Below are 17,366 nucleotides of genomic sequence, written 5' to 3' on the forward strand. Positions count from 1 at the left end.
AACGCAGCGGGTGTCTCTTTCTACTTGTGCGTTTATTTTATGCTGCATGCTCGTGGAATTCGCCTGTTTTTTATGTGTGTACATATATATTATCATTCTAAATGACGTCATAGGACTAAATCGCACGATCGATGTAAACGTATGCGCAACAGCGGAAAAATAACAGCACTGGCAATGGGCCAAATCACCGATGTTCCCACGAGGGAAGCAAAGATTTCGGTATCCGCCGTGGTTGCTCAGTGGCTATGGCGTTGGAGTGCTGAGCACTAGGTCGCGGGATCGAATCCTGGCCACGGCGGTCGCATTTCGATGGGGGCGAAAACACCCGTGTACTTAGATGTAGGTGAACGTTAAAGTACCCCAGGTGCTCGAAACTTCTTGAGTCCCGCACAACGGCGTGCCTCATAATCAGAAAGTGGTTTTGGCGAGTAAAACCCTACAATTTAATTTAAAGATTTCGGTCTTTTATTGCTTGTGCGCTGCAGCTGGTAGACCCCGAGAACGTGAGGCCTAGCGCATATGGTACAATCTGTAAGTTATATATATATATATATATATATATATATATATATATATATATATATATATATATATATATATATATATATATATATATATATATATATCCGATCAGTGGCCATGCACACGCGGACGCTGGCTAAGCTTAGACCCGGCCATGCCGTGCGCTAGTTTAAAATGTGGATTTTCGAAGTTACTTCATTGCATGTGTTTCGCCCAACAAAGTTGTAAGCTGCGTATTTATTTTTCTCTTTGTTTTCTTCTTTTGCGTCGGTACCCCACTGTGATGTTAAATATTTAAGTATTTCCTGTGTTATCATTATCAGCTGCAGCAGCTTATTTTTATCTCTACTGCAGGACGAAGGACATCTCCCAGCGATCTTCGCTATACCCTAGTCTTGCGATAGCTGATTCCAAATTCCGCCTGCACATTTATCAGCCTCCTCCGACTGTTGGTATCTGTAGAATTTTTTTAAGGAATTTATTGAACAAGACTGCTGATATAATAGTTCGCCGGATTATACGCCCCATCTTACCGCGTGCCTCCTTCTTAATTCACCAACTATCCCTACTGACTGCCTAAATCTGATGAGTGAACAGGCGTTTGTAAAAACCTTCACCTGTCCTTGCGCACTGGTGTCGACGAGGCAGGCTTAGCATCCTGGGAACTGCTACGGCCGCCGGTCACTTGACCTTTGCCGACGACGCTCCGTCGCGGTGAAGTCGACGTGGGCTTCGCGTCACGCGATTTCTGGTTTCCTCGGGCCGACCGTGAAGTGGCGAGCGCAGCCTGGGGCTCTCTGCTGTCATGTGACCCTTGCTTAGAGCTGACGCCTCGCGGTGACACGGTACTCAAGCCTCGACCACGGGATTTCGAACCTTCCGTACAGCGAGGCTTCGAATGCAAGAACTCAGTGGCCACCGTGGGCACCGTGGGTGTGCCTCCGGCAGGGCACTGCTCAGTGCTTCTGGGTAAACTTGTCGCGGCGGTAGCGCCCCGTGTGCGGCCTGGCGATCTCGAGACGCCTTTTTCGTTGCCGTATTTCTTGCTGTGTGCAGTCACGAACGACGTCGGCGCGGGTCCTTGCGTGCCGGTCCGCGAGAGCGACGCTACTGGAACGTCTCGCGAGCTACTCTTCCCACGCGACCGCGCGTTGTCGCTCTTGGCGGTCCGTGGACCCCCTGTCTTGGCCAGTGGCGATTTGGGGTCTCCTGTCGGCGGCGGGGAGCCTCGCGAAAGGGCCGGCGTCGGTGTAGCGGTTGCGCTGCGCTTGTCGCTGTTGCAGCCAGGCGACCTTTCCTCGGTAACCCGCGAACTCCGTCCCTCACTCGCCGGTGACTGAGAGCCGGCTCGCATTGTGCCTGGTGAGTCTTTCCTTTCCTCGTGTGACTTGGTTGCCCCTTCACCCACTTTACGCGGCCTGCTGCGCTCCGGTGATTTGGACAAAGTGCCCTTTTTGGCGCTCTGCGATCGGGGAGTGGTCGCTGTTGATTGAATCGACGCCTCTCGCGGTTTCCGGACCTCCATGTGCGCTCCTCGAGAACGACTTGGACGTGATGCTTTCGGCGACACTGGCAGTCTTTTCCGCTGTCCTTCCGGTATTGTGCCGCAGAGCCTGAAACAGCTATGGCAACCAATTGCCGGCAAACCTCTCTGCTTCGCAGGCAGCCTCGGAAGATGAGTGCTAGAGCTTCGAGGGTGATGACTGCGTCACTTCTGCACAGACTGGCGACAACCGGATGCCTAGGGGATCTCGCGGGAACGCTAGCAGAGCTCAGTGGCCGCCGTACGTGACTTCGGTGTGCCTACGGCAGGGCAGTGCTCAGTGCTTCTGGGTAAACTTGTCGCGGGACGCCGTTTTCCTTGCCGTATTTCTTGCTGGGTGCAGTCACGAAAAACGTCGGCGCGGCTCCTTGAGCACCGGTCCGCGATAGCGACGCTAACAGTGCCGCCTTACTTGACTAGATTAGGTGTGTTGTTGTTGTTGTTGTTGTTGTCCTTAGTGGTCGTGGCACATACCCACAGTGGGGGATTGGCCAAGAATCGGGCGGTTTAATTAGGTGCCTAAAAATAATAATGATAACAAGGGAGTTAACAATTTGGGCGTGTGAGTTTAAAAGTAAACGTTTCGTGTTTGGAGAAAAAAGGAAATAATCAGATCAAAACCGGGTATAAGATAATAATAACAATAACAATAATAATCAATAAAAGATAAGAAATAAAAAAAAGCTATGGTTGTGACAGTGACCAGTTCGATTTGGTTTTCCTCTTCTGGTGGTGCGTACCCACTATGGAGAATTTGACAAGATTGGGATGAAATTAAAAGATTACTTTTAGAATTTTCAAGTAAACTACGGGCACGTTTGAGGAATATTAAAAGGAATAGAACACATTATAACGAACTAAAGATTTAACAAGAAAATTGCCCCGAAACAAATAGAAATTGTTCAACAGCCGAGTAAGTATCTGTATGTCATCAAAGAGAGGAGGCTCGCAGTGAAAATATATATGTAAGAAATTTAGAAATTCATTTGAAGTTGACGAAACGGTTATCGTTTCTCAAATATTTTCCCGTAAGGATTAAAAATGGTGACAGACTAACAAGAAATAATAAACTGTCTCATCGTCTTCACAAGCAGCTAGGGAAAGGGCGACTGCTAGTTGGTTCACTGGCCTTGCCCCCCTCCCCTCGACCCCCCCCCCCCCCCATCAGAGAGCAAATAGCTAAACTTCATCTTTCAGCAGCATATTGAATCGACAGATTTGCTTCCTAACTCCGCAACCATTTCATCTGATCAACTCTTTTTTTTATTAACAGTCAAGACTAACCAAGATTTTGTGCCTTCATTGCTTAGGACAGTTACTCTAGCTGCGGTTAAGTAAGATTGCAAAATTTCGACCTTTTCTTTCTATATGTCTAATTTTGTTTCCTATCCCTCTGTCAACCTTCTTCCAGGACCTTTCTTCCCCTATGCGCAATTTTTTGCAGAGCTGCATGTTAGGTGAATCGTCATCAGAATCAGCCTATTTCTTTGTCCACTGCAGGACGAAGGCTTCTCCCAGCGATTTGCAATTACCACTATCTTGCACTAGGTGATTCCAACTTGCACCTGTAAATTCCCTAATTTCATCACCCCACCTAATTTTCTGCTGTCCTCAGCAACGCTTCACTTTCCTTGGCACCCATGGTGCAACTCTAACGGTCCACTAGGCTACTGAGCATTACCTTTGTCTTCAGTATATTAATCTTCAGCACCACTCTTGCGCTTTCTCGGTTGAGGCCTTCAACCATTTGCTGCAGTTCATCTGGGGTGTTGCTGAACAAGACAATTTCATCTGCGAAACGAAGGCTGCCGAGATATTCGCCGTTGATCCTCACTCCTAAGCCACCCCAATCTAATAGCTTGAACACTTCTCCTAAGCATGCAGTGAATAGCATTGGAGAGACTGTCTCATTATGCAGAAAGGTGAGGCGTGCAGACAGGACACAAGAGAAGACAAGTGGACAACACGAACGCCGACTATGAACTGAAGGGAGCACTGAGGCGAAAAGGAGAAAGAAGACACAAAACTCATCTGCGCAATTTATGCTCTATATTATTTTGGAATAATCCACCCATTTCTTGGCCAATCCCCCATCATGGGTAGGAGCCACACGTGCCACAGGCTACAACAGCAACAACAACAAGCTCAGGGATGGTATCACCACATGTCAGTCGGGTAGATGTGCCGGTCTACGTGGAGATAGCCGTTAAGGCACTTAATCACTTCCTTATGTAAAGTAATCGAAGGCTGACTCACGCACGTACTTCCATCATTAGGCTACTGAATACCTTTCTGCATAATGAATCCTTACCAACTAGCACAGCTTTCTGTCGTTCTGAGAGTGTCTCCTTGCCTGACCCCTTTCTTAATAGGTAACCTTCTACTTTTCTGGCGAAGAACCAAGGCACATGTGGAATCTTTGTAGATATTTCCCAAGATATTCACGTATGCATCCTGTACTTCTGATAACACTTCGTGAATATATATACAGGGTGCAGCAAGTATTTGAGAACACACATTTCGTGACCCCCATCCTCTAGGTACGTAATAGCTGCAAATACTTTTTTGCTGCAGGTAACCATGGCAGAACTTTGGCTAACCCAGCAAATGAAGAGGCACGCAGTTATCGTGTCCTTGTCTGTAGGACACCCTGATTCGGAGATCGCAACATTCTTGAAAGTTGCCTGACCCTTCGTGTTCAAAGTTCGGAAGGAACTGGAGGCTGCCAAGGGTGATGTGGACGCTGTTTCACAATATAAACGACATTGTCAGCCTTATGACGCTCTTAGGACACCAGAATTTATTATTCGTGTCCAAGTTATCATTGATGAAGACCCTGGCAAGTCGATAAGAGCCCTCGCCAAGGAAGTGGAGGTTGACGAGGCCACTGTCAGACGTGAGGTCCATAAGGGCCTTCGATACAAGTCTTATGCTATGCGGAGATGACAGTTCTTGTCTGAGAAAACTAAGGAGAACCACCTGACCACCTGGAACTTCGTCCAGGACCAGAAGCTGAACCGTAAAAATGATCGGTGGCTGCGCAAAGGCCCCGAGGATGTTCCAACTGTCATGCGCACAAAATTTCCAGCGTCAGTGATGGTCCTGGCTGTCGTGAGCAGTGAAGGGGACGTGACGCCTCCACATTTTTTTCTCCAAGGTGCCAGAGTTAACGATGTTGCTTACAATGAAATATTGAACACGGTTTTGAAGCCCTGAATAGCCGATGTAGCACGTGAGAGGCCGTATGTTTTCCAGCACGACTTGCACTATCCCGCACAGCCCATATGCCACGCAAGAATGGGTGGTCGAAAACGTCCACGACCGCGTTACTCCGAGCATGTGGCCTCCCAGCTCCCCAGATCTCAACCCACCGGACTACTACGTATGGGGCATAGTTGGGAGGGAGTCCAATAGGCACCCACACAACACCCTTGAGGCTCTCAGGGGAGCTAGTGTTGATGCAATTGCGAATGTTCCGAAGACACACCTCATCACAGGCTGCGGTCGGTTTCGGCAGCGTGTGGAGTCTTTGCTGCTCTGGGCGGTTTCATTGAATTATGACATTCACTGGATGCATGGCCACCTGTAGACAACGTTAAATAGACATAAATTATCTGTATCCAGTATCTGGGTCTGTCTGCGTCTGGCCGTAACTTTGTTCTGAAATACCTGACGCACCCGGTATATATATATTTGTGTAAGAAAACATCTTGAATTTCATACGACTACCATACATGTATTAATACGTACGTCCTTTTAAAAATAACAGCGCAGAGAAACATTCTCTGTCTTTTTTTGTGTGTATGTATGAGCCATAGGCGCCGACCACGGGGGCGGGAGGGGGGGTGCTCCGGAGGCCGAGCCCCCTCCAGAGATTTCCGGGGTGGGCCTTCCTCCTCCCTACCCCCCCCCCCCAGCGAAGCCAAACCTCCCCCCGCCAACACACTAAAAGTGTCATTACTAGAACTTTTTCACCCACATCATTTGAAATTCCTTTTGACTTGCCTCGACCTTTTCCCTTAAAATTTAATTGTGGCTAATAGCTTACTGCATCATTGTTGGCGCGGGCGTGCTTGGCTTTTAACTCTTTCCGTACCGCACCCATTGGTCAACGTTAGCCCGCTAACGATGGCTTGAAACGCCACTTTCGGGACCTTCCTTGCCGCTCACGGACACACTGCGCTATCGGACGTGAAGGAGAAGTACATTTCTATTTTCTAAGCAGTTCGATGTTTTCCCAAGAGGCGGTAATTTTTCAACGCGCTCCGACATTTCGCGATCATCAAAGCAGGAAGCAAGAGATGGCTGCCTCCGGAACCGGCGCGCGCGCTTCAAAAGATCGCAGATCTCGTGATTCCGCTCCCTGTGTGGCTCGTTTTATCCGTGGACCGAGCAGCAGCTAGTCTGAGGATGCTGCCTTCCCGTTGGGCTTAGACTCTGAGAGCGACGACGACACAAATCAGCCCGAAACATCGGCGACCGCAGCCTGGCACGCCGAACTATAGCGCTTGCAGTCACATTTTTGCGGCGGAATACCTGGTCAACAAAAAATATTTTATGCGAAGCATATTACTAGAGCTCAACCCAGCTCCTCAGGCGCGGCGGTGTCACCTTCAATACCACGTGACACCGCGACGTCACGACAGAGGAGAAACGGGGCTCCAGCTCGCGCCGTCACTCGCGTCGTCGCGGCGGTATATAAGCAGCTACGCTTGCCTCTGCTAGACACTCACGTGGTGAGATCCCTCCTGAAGACAGAGCTGCTCGTTGGAATGAGAAGCGAAGGTTGCGGCGTGCTACAGAGACTGTTTCTAGGTGGCTTTGCTACGGCGCAGCGACTACGCGCCCCGCATCGGACGCGGTGAGCGTCGAGCAACGCAGCGTTCGGCGCGACAACGATATGTGCGCCTGAGCAAGCGCCGCACGCCTGAGCCGACGCCGACGACACGGGCTTTTCTGCGACACTAGCTCCTTAACGCTGTCGCGTTAAAATAAAGGCTAGTATGCTTCGCATCCTGGGCTTAACCTTAACTAAGCCACAGCCATTTTTTTTCGTAGGCAGTGCCTATTACACGGGAATCCATTTTGTATGTCTCCTAATTTTTGTTACATAATGTTTTATAGTAGATACAAATGTGTTTTTACAAACTTTGTTAAATCTTAGCCCACAATTTATCTTGATTCTGGCAATTTATATCGTGAATGCCATAACGAATGCCACAAAATTATACATTAAAGGTGCATTCATTCTGCTTTTTCTTTATGTATTACATAAAATATTCACTGCAGTAGTTCTTTTTTTTTAGAAAAGAAGATCTGGCGTAAACGACAAAAAACACCTTTATTTCCCACCGTAGGGAAAGAGTTAATGCATACTTTCGCTTTATTTCTGCAGATGCTGACAATATGAGGACAAGCCCATTAGAAACAGCAGCGGCGGCTGCCGTATCCGTATTTTCTCACTTCAACATTGTTTTAAATTTACATTGTAAGCACTGTGCACATACACAATATATTTAAATATATACACAGCTAAAATTTCATTATATTCTTGCAAGGAAGTAGCTAGCGAATTAACAATTATTTCTAAAGATATGGATATCCTATGCCTAGATAATGATTATGTTGCGGTATGTCCATTTCGCTTTAAATTGCTTTGGTGCTTTTTTTACCCTGAAAAAAAAGCCCACAAACTTCAGTGACCCCTTCGACAGAGTCTTCTATAAACGGCGGGTGAAATGCACGTGAATGATGTGTCTCAGTATTCAGTATCACTTCTCTTTGCAGTAAACAATGCTAACGACTCATGAAAAAAAAACATTTCTAATAATTTATAAAATTTATTAGGGATGGAAACATCGTCACTTCATGCAGAGGTCATAAATATATACAGGGTGTCCCAATAAAATTGAAATTGAAATTTTGAGTTATTCATTAGGGATTACAGGCTATAAAAAACAATAATATACAGAAGGAGATCCCTTAGGCAATGACTGTATCGGCACCTCCTGTTATTTATAAATATGCCTTTTCTAGAGCAACAAGGAGCACCACAATAAAATCATATATAAGAAAACATGGAAGAAAATAAGTAATGGAGACTATAAAAGAAGCTATACTAGTGCAGCTAGAGTTACAATAAGTCTAACGAAAGAAACTACACAATCGCAAGGAGCAAATGCAGTAAAAGTAAATGAACTAAACGGAATTGACAGTAACGGACAAAAAAATTCCCCCAAACATGCAACACTACAAACAACAAAAAAACTTTAATATATACGTGACCATTAATTCAACAATACAAACAACAAAAAAACTTCAAAATATACATGACCATTAATAAAAAATAAGGGTTCCGGAACAGTCGAATATTTGAAGTAATAAGGGTGAAAAAAAGAAAAAAGTTAATGTTAAATATTTTCTGTTAGCAGAAAATTCTTCATATGTTTTTTTTTTTTAATATGTTGAACGCGAAGACCTGGCGCGAAGCGGTATGGAATTCCAAAATGAAAAAGCTGAAAAATGAACTGATCGTTTGCCATAGTTGGTGCGCACCTGAGGTGAAATGAGATTATGGTTTAAAGCAAATCTAGTAACATTAGCGTTTATCAGGCATGTTTTAGGAATTATACATGCAGGAACTTTATTATTCAATAACTTCAAAATAAGTATACCCAAATTATACAACAGCGTTTCTATGACAGAGAGAATGTCATTAGAGTGTAGCAGTGGGAGAACGATAGTATTATAGGGACTAGAGGTGACTATTCTAATGAATGAACCATCATTCATCAAGATTTTAAAAAATAGCAATGTGTTACTCGAAAAAATGTAGTGCATATTGTTTCCAGTACAGTGGAGCAGCTGCCAGTAATCTTTTTCGTTACTGAGATTTAACTAGGTCATTGTAATTATCTTACTCTAGACATACTATCCTAATTACCAAAGTATTAATTAGGCATTTGTAGGCACAGCCAAGGGACATCTAACTGCGGTATCTTCAGCGACGTACTAATTGAGTACAATTTTTTTAGGACTGATAAATAAACCCCGCGAAATCTGAGGAATACCTCGTGACTGCGCTCCCACCAGCATCATAATGCAGCGCCCTCGAACATGCTTCGTCCGAGTTAGCCAGGAAATAAAGAAAAACATCGTGATCGTGAGGTAAATAAACATGGTCCTTGCCTTGGGAGCTGCAAATGGCAACAAGAGGAAGACCGCAAATATATATCAGTCATTGAACTGTGGTAGTAGACCAAACGCATCGACTATCACCAGAAATTATGAAAACTTGAGACAAACCGGTAGCTTCACGAAACAGCGGCAGGTGATTCCATCTTTGAGTCCTAGCCTAGGCACGAGTGATCTACCATTTATGGCCTCAAACCCTCATGCTAGCGTGCGGGACGTGACCGCCAAGGTACCAATTTCCAAGTCATCAGTTTGGAGGATTCTAAATGACGGCCTTTCGACCGTACCACCTTAACCAGCACCAATGCTTGGAAGACAGGGACCTGTAGAATCACCTAGATTTCTCGAACTGGTTCGTCACAAAAGCCTATGCGTCACCGGACTTTTTGTTTTGAGCAACATCATGTGCACAGATGAAGCCAATTTTCGCAGAGAACGCCCACGTAAATTTACACAATGCACACTATTCAAGTGACTCCAATCCACACTATGTAAAGCGCAATCGGCACCAGTACCGGTGGTCGTTCAATGTGTGGAGCGGAATTTACGCTGGTGCCATAATCGGTCCCATCTTCTTGGATCACACACTGAAACAAGACAGCGTTACGTGGACGAAATTCTTGGAGGAGTGGTTGAGTTTCTCAGTGAAGTCCTGCTGTCACGTCTTGCACTTCTGTCGCATCAGCAAGACGGGGCGCCACCCGCACACAGCCAGCAGCCAAGCACGAAAATGGCTGGATGCAACATTTCAAGCGCAATAGACTGGAAGACGCGGGCCTGTAAATTGGCCAACTAGGTCTCCCCAGTCGATTTCTTTCTTTGGGGTCATGTGAAGGATCGTACTTACATGATCAAAACAGACGTTAGATTACCTCAAAGCAAGAATAACGGATGCCTGCCGTAGAATTCCAGCGTCGGTCATCAAGAAAGCCACTGAAGGTGCGATAAAGCGGACTCATGCAGTACACGTCCTCTAGGCAGCAGCTGGTGTTCAAAGGGGCTTACGAATAAGGGAACACTGAAATCTTATGGCTATTTGTGTGTGTGTGTGTGTGTGTGTGTGTGTGTGTGTGTGTGTGTGTGTGTGTGTGTGTGTGTGTGTGTGTGTGTGTGTGTGTGTGTGTGTGTGTGTGTGTGTGTGTGTGTGTGTGTGTGTGTGTGTGTGTGTGTGTGTGTGTGTGTGTGTGTGTGTGCGCGCGCGCGCGCGCGCGCGCGTGCAGGTATCCCAATTGCCAATTCGGCTCATTTAGAAGCGATATATTTTCTTTCTTGAACGCATCGGTTTTGCCTTTTCTCTACACGTGGGTCGCCCGACGGTCTGTTTGTTTCACTTTTATATTTTTGCCACGAACCTGTTTTTGCAGCACGCATACACTTTCATGAAAAACCGTCACTTCTGGCTTTGGTCCAACTCAAGTATCTGGCGCGAAGTATCGCGCTCACTCTTTTGATGCGGATCGAGCAGAGCTGGGATTTTGAAACATTGTATGCCTATTCCATTGCTTTTCGCGTTTTGTGCGTGGTCAGAGCGGCGTTTCGGCCGCGTTATGAAGGGGCTTTTGTTATCGATGCAATCAGTCGGCCTTGAAAGACGGATAATAAGTGAAACGAGAGGTAAGAATAGTTACGAAAGGCGAAACCTGCCGCTGGTGCGTTGCAAACGGAGCGAAGTGCGGCGGGACTGCCTCGCTAATCGGAAGATCTCGAGAGGCAGCGTGTGGGTGACGCACGTGCGCGATTCACAGCAGCCGCCGCAGACAGAGCTCTGCTCATGCAGCGCTTTGCTTCCATATATGGTACCGGTCACCGTTCATAGATCCTTTTCAGTTCCGCATCTCCTCGCCGCGCTCGCAGCGAGTATGCGGCCCGCCTTTGTACCCGCCACCACGGCGCTGCTGTCGAAGTTTGCGCCAAGGAAGCGCGTCGTCTGCTACAGGCGCGTAGCGTTCCGTTGTGCTTTCGCACGGCGCTTAACTGAAGGCATTGCTCACGCTTCACGGCGTCATTATCTGCGCTGTACAAGTTTTAGAGTTAGTCCACGTACGCGTACACACCATCAGTGATTTAGAAAAAAAGTGGGCATAGGCGATTACATTTCATTTTCGGCAGAATAGTCGCTTTTGTGCGTGTGCATTTCACGCTTTTGGTGTTAATGCATTTAAACGCTTTAAACCTGCTGTAGAAAACTACGCTGTCGCATGTATGGCGTATGAATCAACGTTTATTGATCAAAACATCTATAAACAATGTTATAAATCGTGGGAATCTAATTGATCGTCTGTGCATCTCGGCGCTGGCGTTTCATATCTCTCGCATCTGTATACGGCGAAATGAGGAGTTTACTTCGCCCTTGCGCTTGAAAGGTGACGCTACCTCTCCGTATCAATCACGCTGATCGACAACAATTTTTAATCCTGTTTTCCGAACGCGAAATTGCGCAAGCCCGGCTTTACAAAAATTTAAACACCGAAGCTTGAACATTTCCCCCGATATTAGTATGGACGAGATGTGCACCCTCCAGGGTCGCTTAGAAAGGTTCCATAAAGCGACTTCTTAGTTTTCAAAGCCCATATAGAGGGCTACCTGATAAATGCATATCATGCTGACATATTGCTCTGCTACCTCTGGTAAATAGATATAATATAAAAACATTACAGAGATGTTTTAGTGGACTTGTATTAGCATATAATAGTTTATTAAAACTCTTCACACACTTTAAGAGACCCTCCTTTTCACTTCATTTACCATTCGCACGAGTTTTGCTTTTTTACGTTCCCTCCGAGCTCTATTGGCACTGTCCTTCTCCTGGCTCTTCTTTCGGGAAAAAATGTGCATTCGTGGGACCAAATAGAAATGTACAATCTGTGCTGTAAAATCACAGCTATGCTCTGGGCAACCGATATTGTTTGTCCCTGTCTTGCAAAGGCACCTAAAACCCTCCAGAAAAGGTCCCCAAAGGCTTCTTTTTTTTTATGCTTGCACAATGGTATGTTCTATGCTTTTCACGCAGCTAAACAGTTTCCTTGAAGGACAAACAAGGCTGCCAGACACAAACTCGCGTTCAATCACAAGCATTGCTTCAGGAGGTCGAGAGTTGTGAAGCCATTGTATCCCTCTTGCACTTCATGCAGGAGGTTACGTTCATCATTTCTTGTGATTTTAAGTGATTGCCATATCTACAGGCAACGCTGGCACCAGTTTTCCGCGGGCAGATACTACGTAGCTCATGTCTTTGCGAACTACGACTCTTCAACTCCATTCCTGCCTCGTAAAAAACAATCTGTGATCGCTGTCCATTTAGTCTTCAAGAGCTGCCGATCTCCGCTGTCGAGGCAACCGCAAAGACGGGCTCTTCTCCATAAACTCATTAATATTGACACGTGTACTTATCTTTATTGGGCAACCACGTTTCGCAGCCTAACAAACGTAGTCGCACAGCGCGGGACGCGCCTGCATGTATCCGAAGTTTCTGGAAAGTTATCGATGCTTCTATCCGCTGTCTGTTGTCGCCGAACGTTATGTTATCTGATTTCATCTCCTGACGCGAATGGTGTAGGACTTTGTGGAAGGCACGCGGGTCCGAACGATTAGTCTGGAACATTCGACGACTGCTCTATAAAAGCCGACGCGCTTGACCCGCTAATGAGATTTTCGACGATCGCCGACCGTGTTCGCCGCTATCGTTGTGCTATAATTGTAGCCTGTTTTTGTGGGCACAGGTTCGCTCAATAAAAGTTAGTTTTGTCTTTCACAGTACTGCGTATTGCTACTGTGTTCTTCAACGTCACCACCACGTGACAATATTCAAACAGCTGATTTGCACGGGCTGCGGTTGCTCTTGTACGGTGCCTTCTGCAGCGCCGCTCTGAGCTGCCCTTGCGTTTGTTGCGACACTTGCACTTTTTCGGAGATTTTCTCCGTTTATGATTTGAGGATAAGTACTGCGGGAGATTGGGAAATATGCTATGAACTGCATCACTCCTCAGAGACCACACTCCGTGCTCGATAAAATTTCAATCACTTTTCCGTTGATTATAAGTTTATACGACTTCACAATGCCCCCTTCTTGGAAGTGGGTGTTGCACACTTTGGATGTTTCCCCCAACACTTTGTCTGCGCGGGGTATCGCTCTCTCCCACTTTGCAAGGAGACGCGGATCGGTCGGCGGAGAGAAGTGCCTCTTCTCTGTGTTGCGCCGGTAGCCGCTGGTACATCCCGGCACGAAACACGCTGGTATTTGGTTGCCCAGTCCTAACCCATTGTAACGAAGATAAATCACACGCACCACCTAGCTTCTGACAGCGGAAAATTTTAAAAATCTGGCGTTCAAGAGCGGTAGCCCAGGCTACTTGCACACTTGCAGGTCCCAAGGGCAACATGAGCGCCCACACCGACCACACCATAACATACACCGAAAGCTGCTGAAGCGCAACTTGCACACTACTCACGACAATGCACACACACTTACAGGGAAAAATCAGGACCACTCGACAAGAAAACGCCATGCAAATGGCCACGGCTACTGCAGCGTCGGCAGCGTTGCTGCACGGCAGGGTGGCTAGCGTAGCGCAAACCTCGACCGCAGCGCCATCTCAGTGCCTAGGCGCAAAATGCGCCCGCTTTGGGAAGAGCAGTTTCGAAACTAAGAAAGTGGTACCGGTGACGTCATCAAGGAACAGACGACGCATGCTACTGTGGCGTCACCTCATAGCCATCATCGCTGCAGCGCCCGTCTAGCGCGGCACTACGCTTTTCTTCTCACGCTTCCACTATGCCCTCCTGCGCTTTGCGCCTCATCGTTCCGCTGCAACCTCCTCCTCTGCTTTCCTCCTCGCGCTCTCTTCATTTTCGCAGTCTTTCATCCGCGCTCCGCGTTCACTCTCTCATCCTTCGCTGTGCTCGTTCGCTTGATTACGAGGACGCCGAGAGACGACGCCGACGCTCGCCGCAGGAATTGGCACCTAAGCGCTGCGCTATGAAAAAATACGTGCCCTCAAGTCGTGTTTTGTGCAGTCTCCTGCCCCATTTCACTCACACTGACGTAACCTCTTGCGGCCAACGGTAATAGCTCAAAGCACGTATACGCAGCGGAAGTTTGAACTCCATGGTTGCCTGTTCTATGTTCACGGACTCCAGTTACTCTACTCCCGGTGTTCTGATGCAACAACTCCTAGACATAGCAGAGTATGGGCGTAGGCCAGTTGGCAATTCCTGATTCGGAAAGTTACCACAAGGGACATGCGAGACGAACAAAGGGCAACACAGGGCAAAAAAGGGTAAGAAAAAAAGGGATAACTGCTCCGTTTTGTCCCTTTCTTTGTCTCATGTGTTTCTTGCAGTAACTTCCCAAATCAATTCTTAGACACTGTTACCAACTTTTCATTGTAAAAACCTCCCGTACCTGCACCACGCCATCTTGTTTACACCGTTGAAGGGAAGGCCACCGTAAATAATGAGCTTCCCTGGCGATAATGACTGAGAGGCGCAGTAGCCACTACTGGTCGAGCATGCAAGGACAGCACAACATCTCTTCTCCTTTCATAGCCTGTACAGGCCGTCCAGCACAGCAACACAAACAACGAAAACGGTGTGGCAACAATAATTCACTGCTTGAAGAACACTCACGAGTGTACTGCATGTGAAAAACAAGCCGACGAGGCTGCTCGCATGCATACACAAGCTAGACGAGAAGCTTTTGCATCAATATACTACTAGTGTGTGCACTTCTCTATAACATAAAGCAATGTTCAGAAGCAAAACATGAGAGAGCAGTCAGTGTGTTGCAGGTGCAGTGTTCTTATTCACGACTGTGTCTGTTTGCATTAATATAAAAAGACAGCAAACAAAATACTGTGCAGATCCCATGCGCTGTGGGAATCGACGTTAAGCGAAGCATTTTGCAGGAAGCTGGCCATGCAGCAATACTTGCAGTTCCGCAAAGCGTTATAAAGTTGACCAATGTGTTTGTGTCAGTCCAGTATTTGTGTGTGACGCGAGTACAGTGCACTTGAATTAACAAGAGTGCATGTTTGTGTGATGACAACAGCATGTGGTAACAATGACTGCATGATTTCTACAAACGATCGAATTGATGTAAACGAGTGGCATAGAGGTGTGAGATTAGCAAGAAACTCAGAAACTAAATGATCACTGACAGTGCCACGTGATATCACTTAGACGATGCACAAATGGGTGACTTCACGGCAATACTGCAGCCCAACCTAAAGCCTGTGTCCTCTCATAGCCATTCGGACAAGTGGCACCAAGCAAGTGCTCGTATTGGCCAAGCCATCACGATACTGCTGTAGTGGAATTCGATGCAGCGTTGTGCTCGGACACTACATATATAAGCACCAGGAATGAGCATGCCTCCATGCAGCCTGGTAAGGATCAGAAGGGCCGTGAAAGTTAGGTACGAGCTTGGCAAAGAAAGTGGAGGCAACATGTTGCTGTCCCGCACTCCGCAGTCAACAGCCATGGGAAACTTACTTTACAAACGTGTTAGAACGGATGCAACCACCACCGGGTGTTCTGCTCCCGAGATCTTCTTAGGCATGCCACCTGGCTCTAGCCCAGAAGTCACGCAAGAATCAGGCAGGAGCCAAATTATGAAGCTGGAATGACAATGCGACAACCATCACAGCATCACGAACACGAGCATGTAGTCACAGGCCCAAATTAGTAGACAACTTGGTTCACTGGGTAGGCATAAATTACTGTTAAGGTAATGTCATGTGCTATGCATGCATGTCATGAATTTATCTCATTCTTGTCGTGATATTCTTGGGAATCATGCCATGGCTTGACATACAGACTATGGCATTTATGCCAATCATGTTATGACATACATGGCACTACACATAATTAATGTCACACATGCATGGCATGAGAAGCATATCCAGTTAAAGAAATGTGTGTCATTCAATTCATTACAGTCATCTCACTTGACATTCACGTCATATGAATGGCATGCTATTCATGTCATGACAAGGCCGTCACTCATGTCAATTCCATTTTCTAACAAGTTATATATCGGATGTCCATGGCATGAATGAAATAACATACATCACACGAATGACATACATAACATGAGGTGATCATCGTGATCATTTGTTTAACTCAATAGGTATCAGGGTATGTGTGGCAAGTCATGGCATCACATGCCATGACAGGCATGTGATGTCACAACATGCATTTCATCTATATTAGGTCATGCATGTGCTTCATTCATATCCTGATATATACTGAATTAAAGAAACAACCACGAAGGCATCATGTTGTTCATACCATTTATGTCATGGCATTGATATTATGACATGTCATTCATATTATGCATGCATGCATGTTATTCCGCCCCATGTCTATTCTGATTCCAGTAGAAGAAATGACCATGACGGCATCACGACATAGGAGGCTTGATAGATATTTACACTGAAAACGCCTGAAGTTTGCAAACAAGGCTTCACGTTAAAATAAAACCAATTCTTAATTTATCATGTTTTTGCTGCAGTGTAGTGCTTATGTGTAGCAGTTTTTAACAAATCATGGCTGTGTTAATGATAACATCTATGCCGGCACAAATGCTTCTGGCATGATGCGGTCGACAACATTGTGATTTGTTTGCATTATTAATATATCACATATATTCTAATATCAGTGCTTTGACTTACGCTAAAAGCATCTCCAATTGTCAGTCTATGCAACCTGCAAGAGGAAGACAGTGGCTTGAAAAGTGTTTGAGGGCCCCTATAAAGTCACATAATTATTTGCGAGCACTACTAGTCTGAATTCCACAGTACCTGCTCCCTATTACCACAGTTTATAGGCCTTTCATCCATTTTACCTACTCTTGTCTTCATGCTTGTTTGCATTAACCTGTGTGCTACATGAAAAGGTAAGCTCATAAGAGCTTTGTTGTAAGCTTATAACCACAAGAAACTCGTATCATACACATTTCCAAATGTGCTGCAAAGCTGTGAACAAAGACACAAGTGGGAAGACTCATTAAAGCAAGACATTCTGGACAACCATTAGTGGTGTGTTGTGAAGCAAAACTGTCATCATTGGGCATTACAGCCACAACATATGTGTCAAAAGTGCAAGAGCA

The 17,366-nt window shown here is 46.2% G+C and overlaps 2 protein-coding genes across 3 annotated transcripts in view; both read right to left on the reverse strand.

Moving 5' to 3' along the window:
• Positions 1-17,314, reverse strand: part of LOC135910803 (uncharacterized) — an 85,266-nt gene extending 67,952 nt beyond the window's left edge. The window contains exons 1-2 of one of the 2 annotated variants that reach the window (XM_070538479.1): positions 16,930-17,314; positions 15,749-15,873 (exon numbers count right to left, since the gene is read on the reverse strand). The gene's annotated coding sequence lies outside the window, so the exon portion shown is untranslated. Of the gene's footprint in view, positions 1-1,139; positions 2,656-15,748; positions 15,874-16,929 lie in introns of those variants that run through there. The other variant, XM_065442909.2, reaches the window with a different exon arrangement.
• Positions 1,136-2,047, reverse strand: LOC139060314 (nucleolar protein dao-5-like). The gene has a single exon (XM_070539416.1). It carries the CDS (start codon positions 2,045-2,047, stop codon positions 1,136-1,138), a length of 912 nt encoding a protein of 303 aa, XP_070395517.1.
• Positions 17,315-17,366: the final 52 nt, after the last annotated feature.

Source organism: Dermacentor albipictus, chromosome 5 (assembly GCF_038994185.2).
Source record: "Dermacentor albipictus isolate Rhodes 1998 colony chromosome 5, USDA_Dalb.pri_finalv2, whole genome shotgun sequence".
NCBI classification, from domain to species: domain Eukaryota; kingdom Metazoa; phylum Arthropoda; class Arachnida; order Ixodida; family Ixodidae; genus Dermacentor; species Dermacentor albipictus.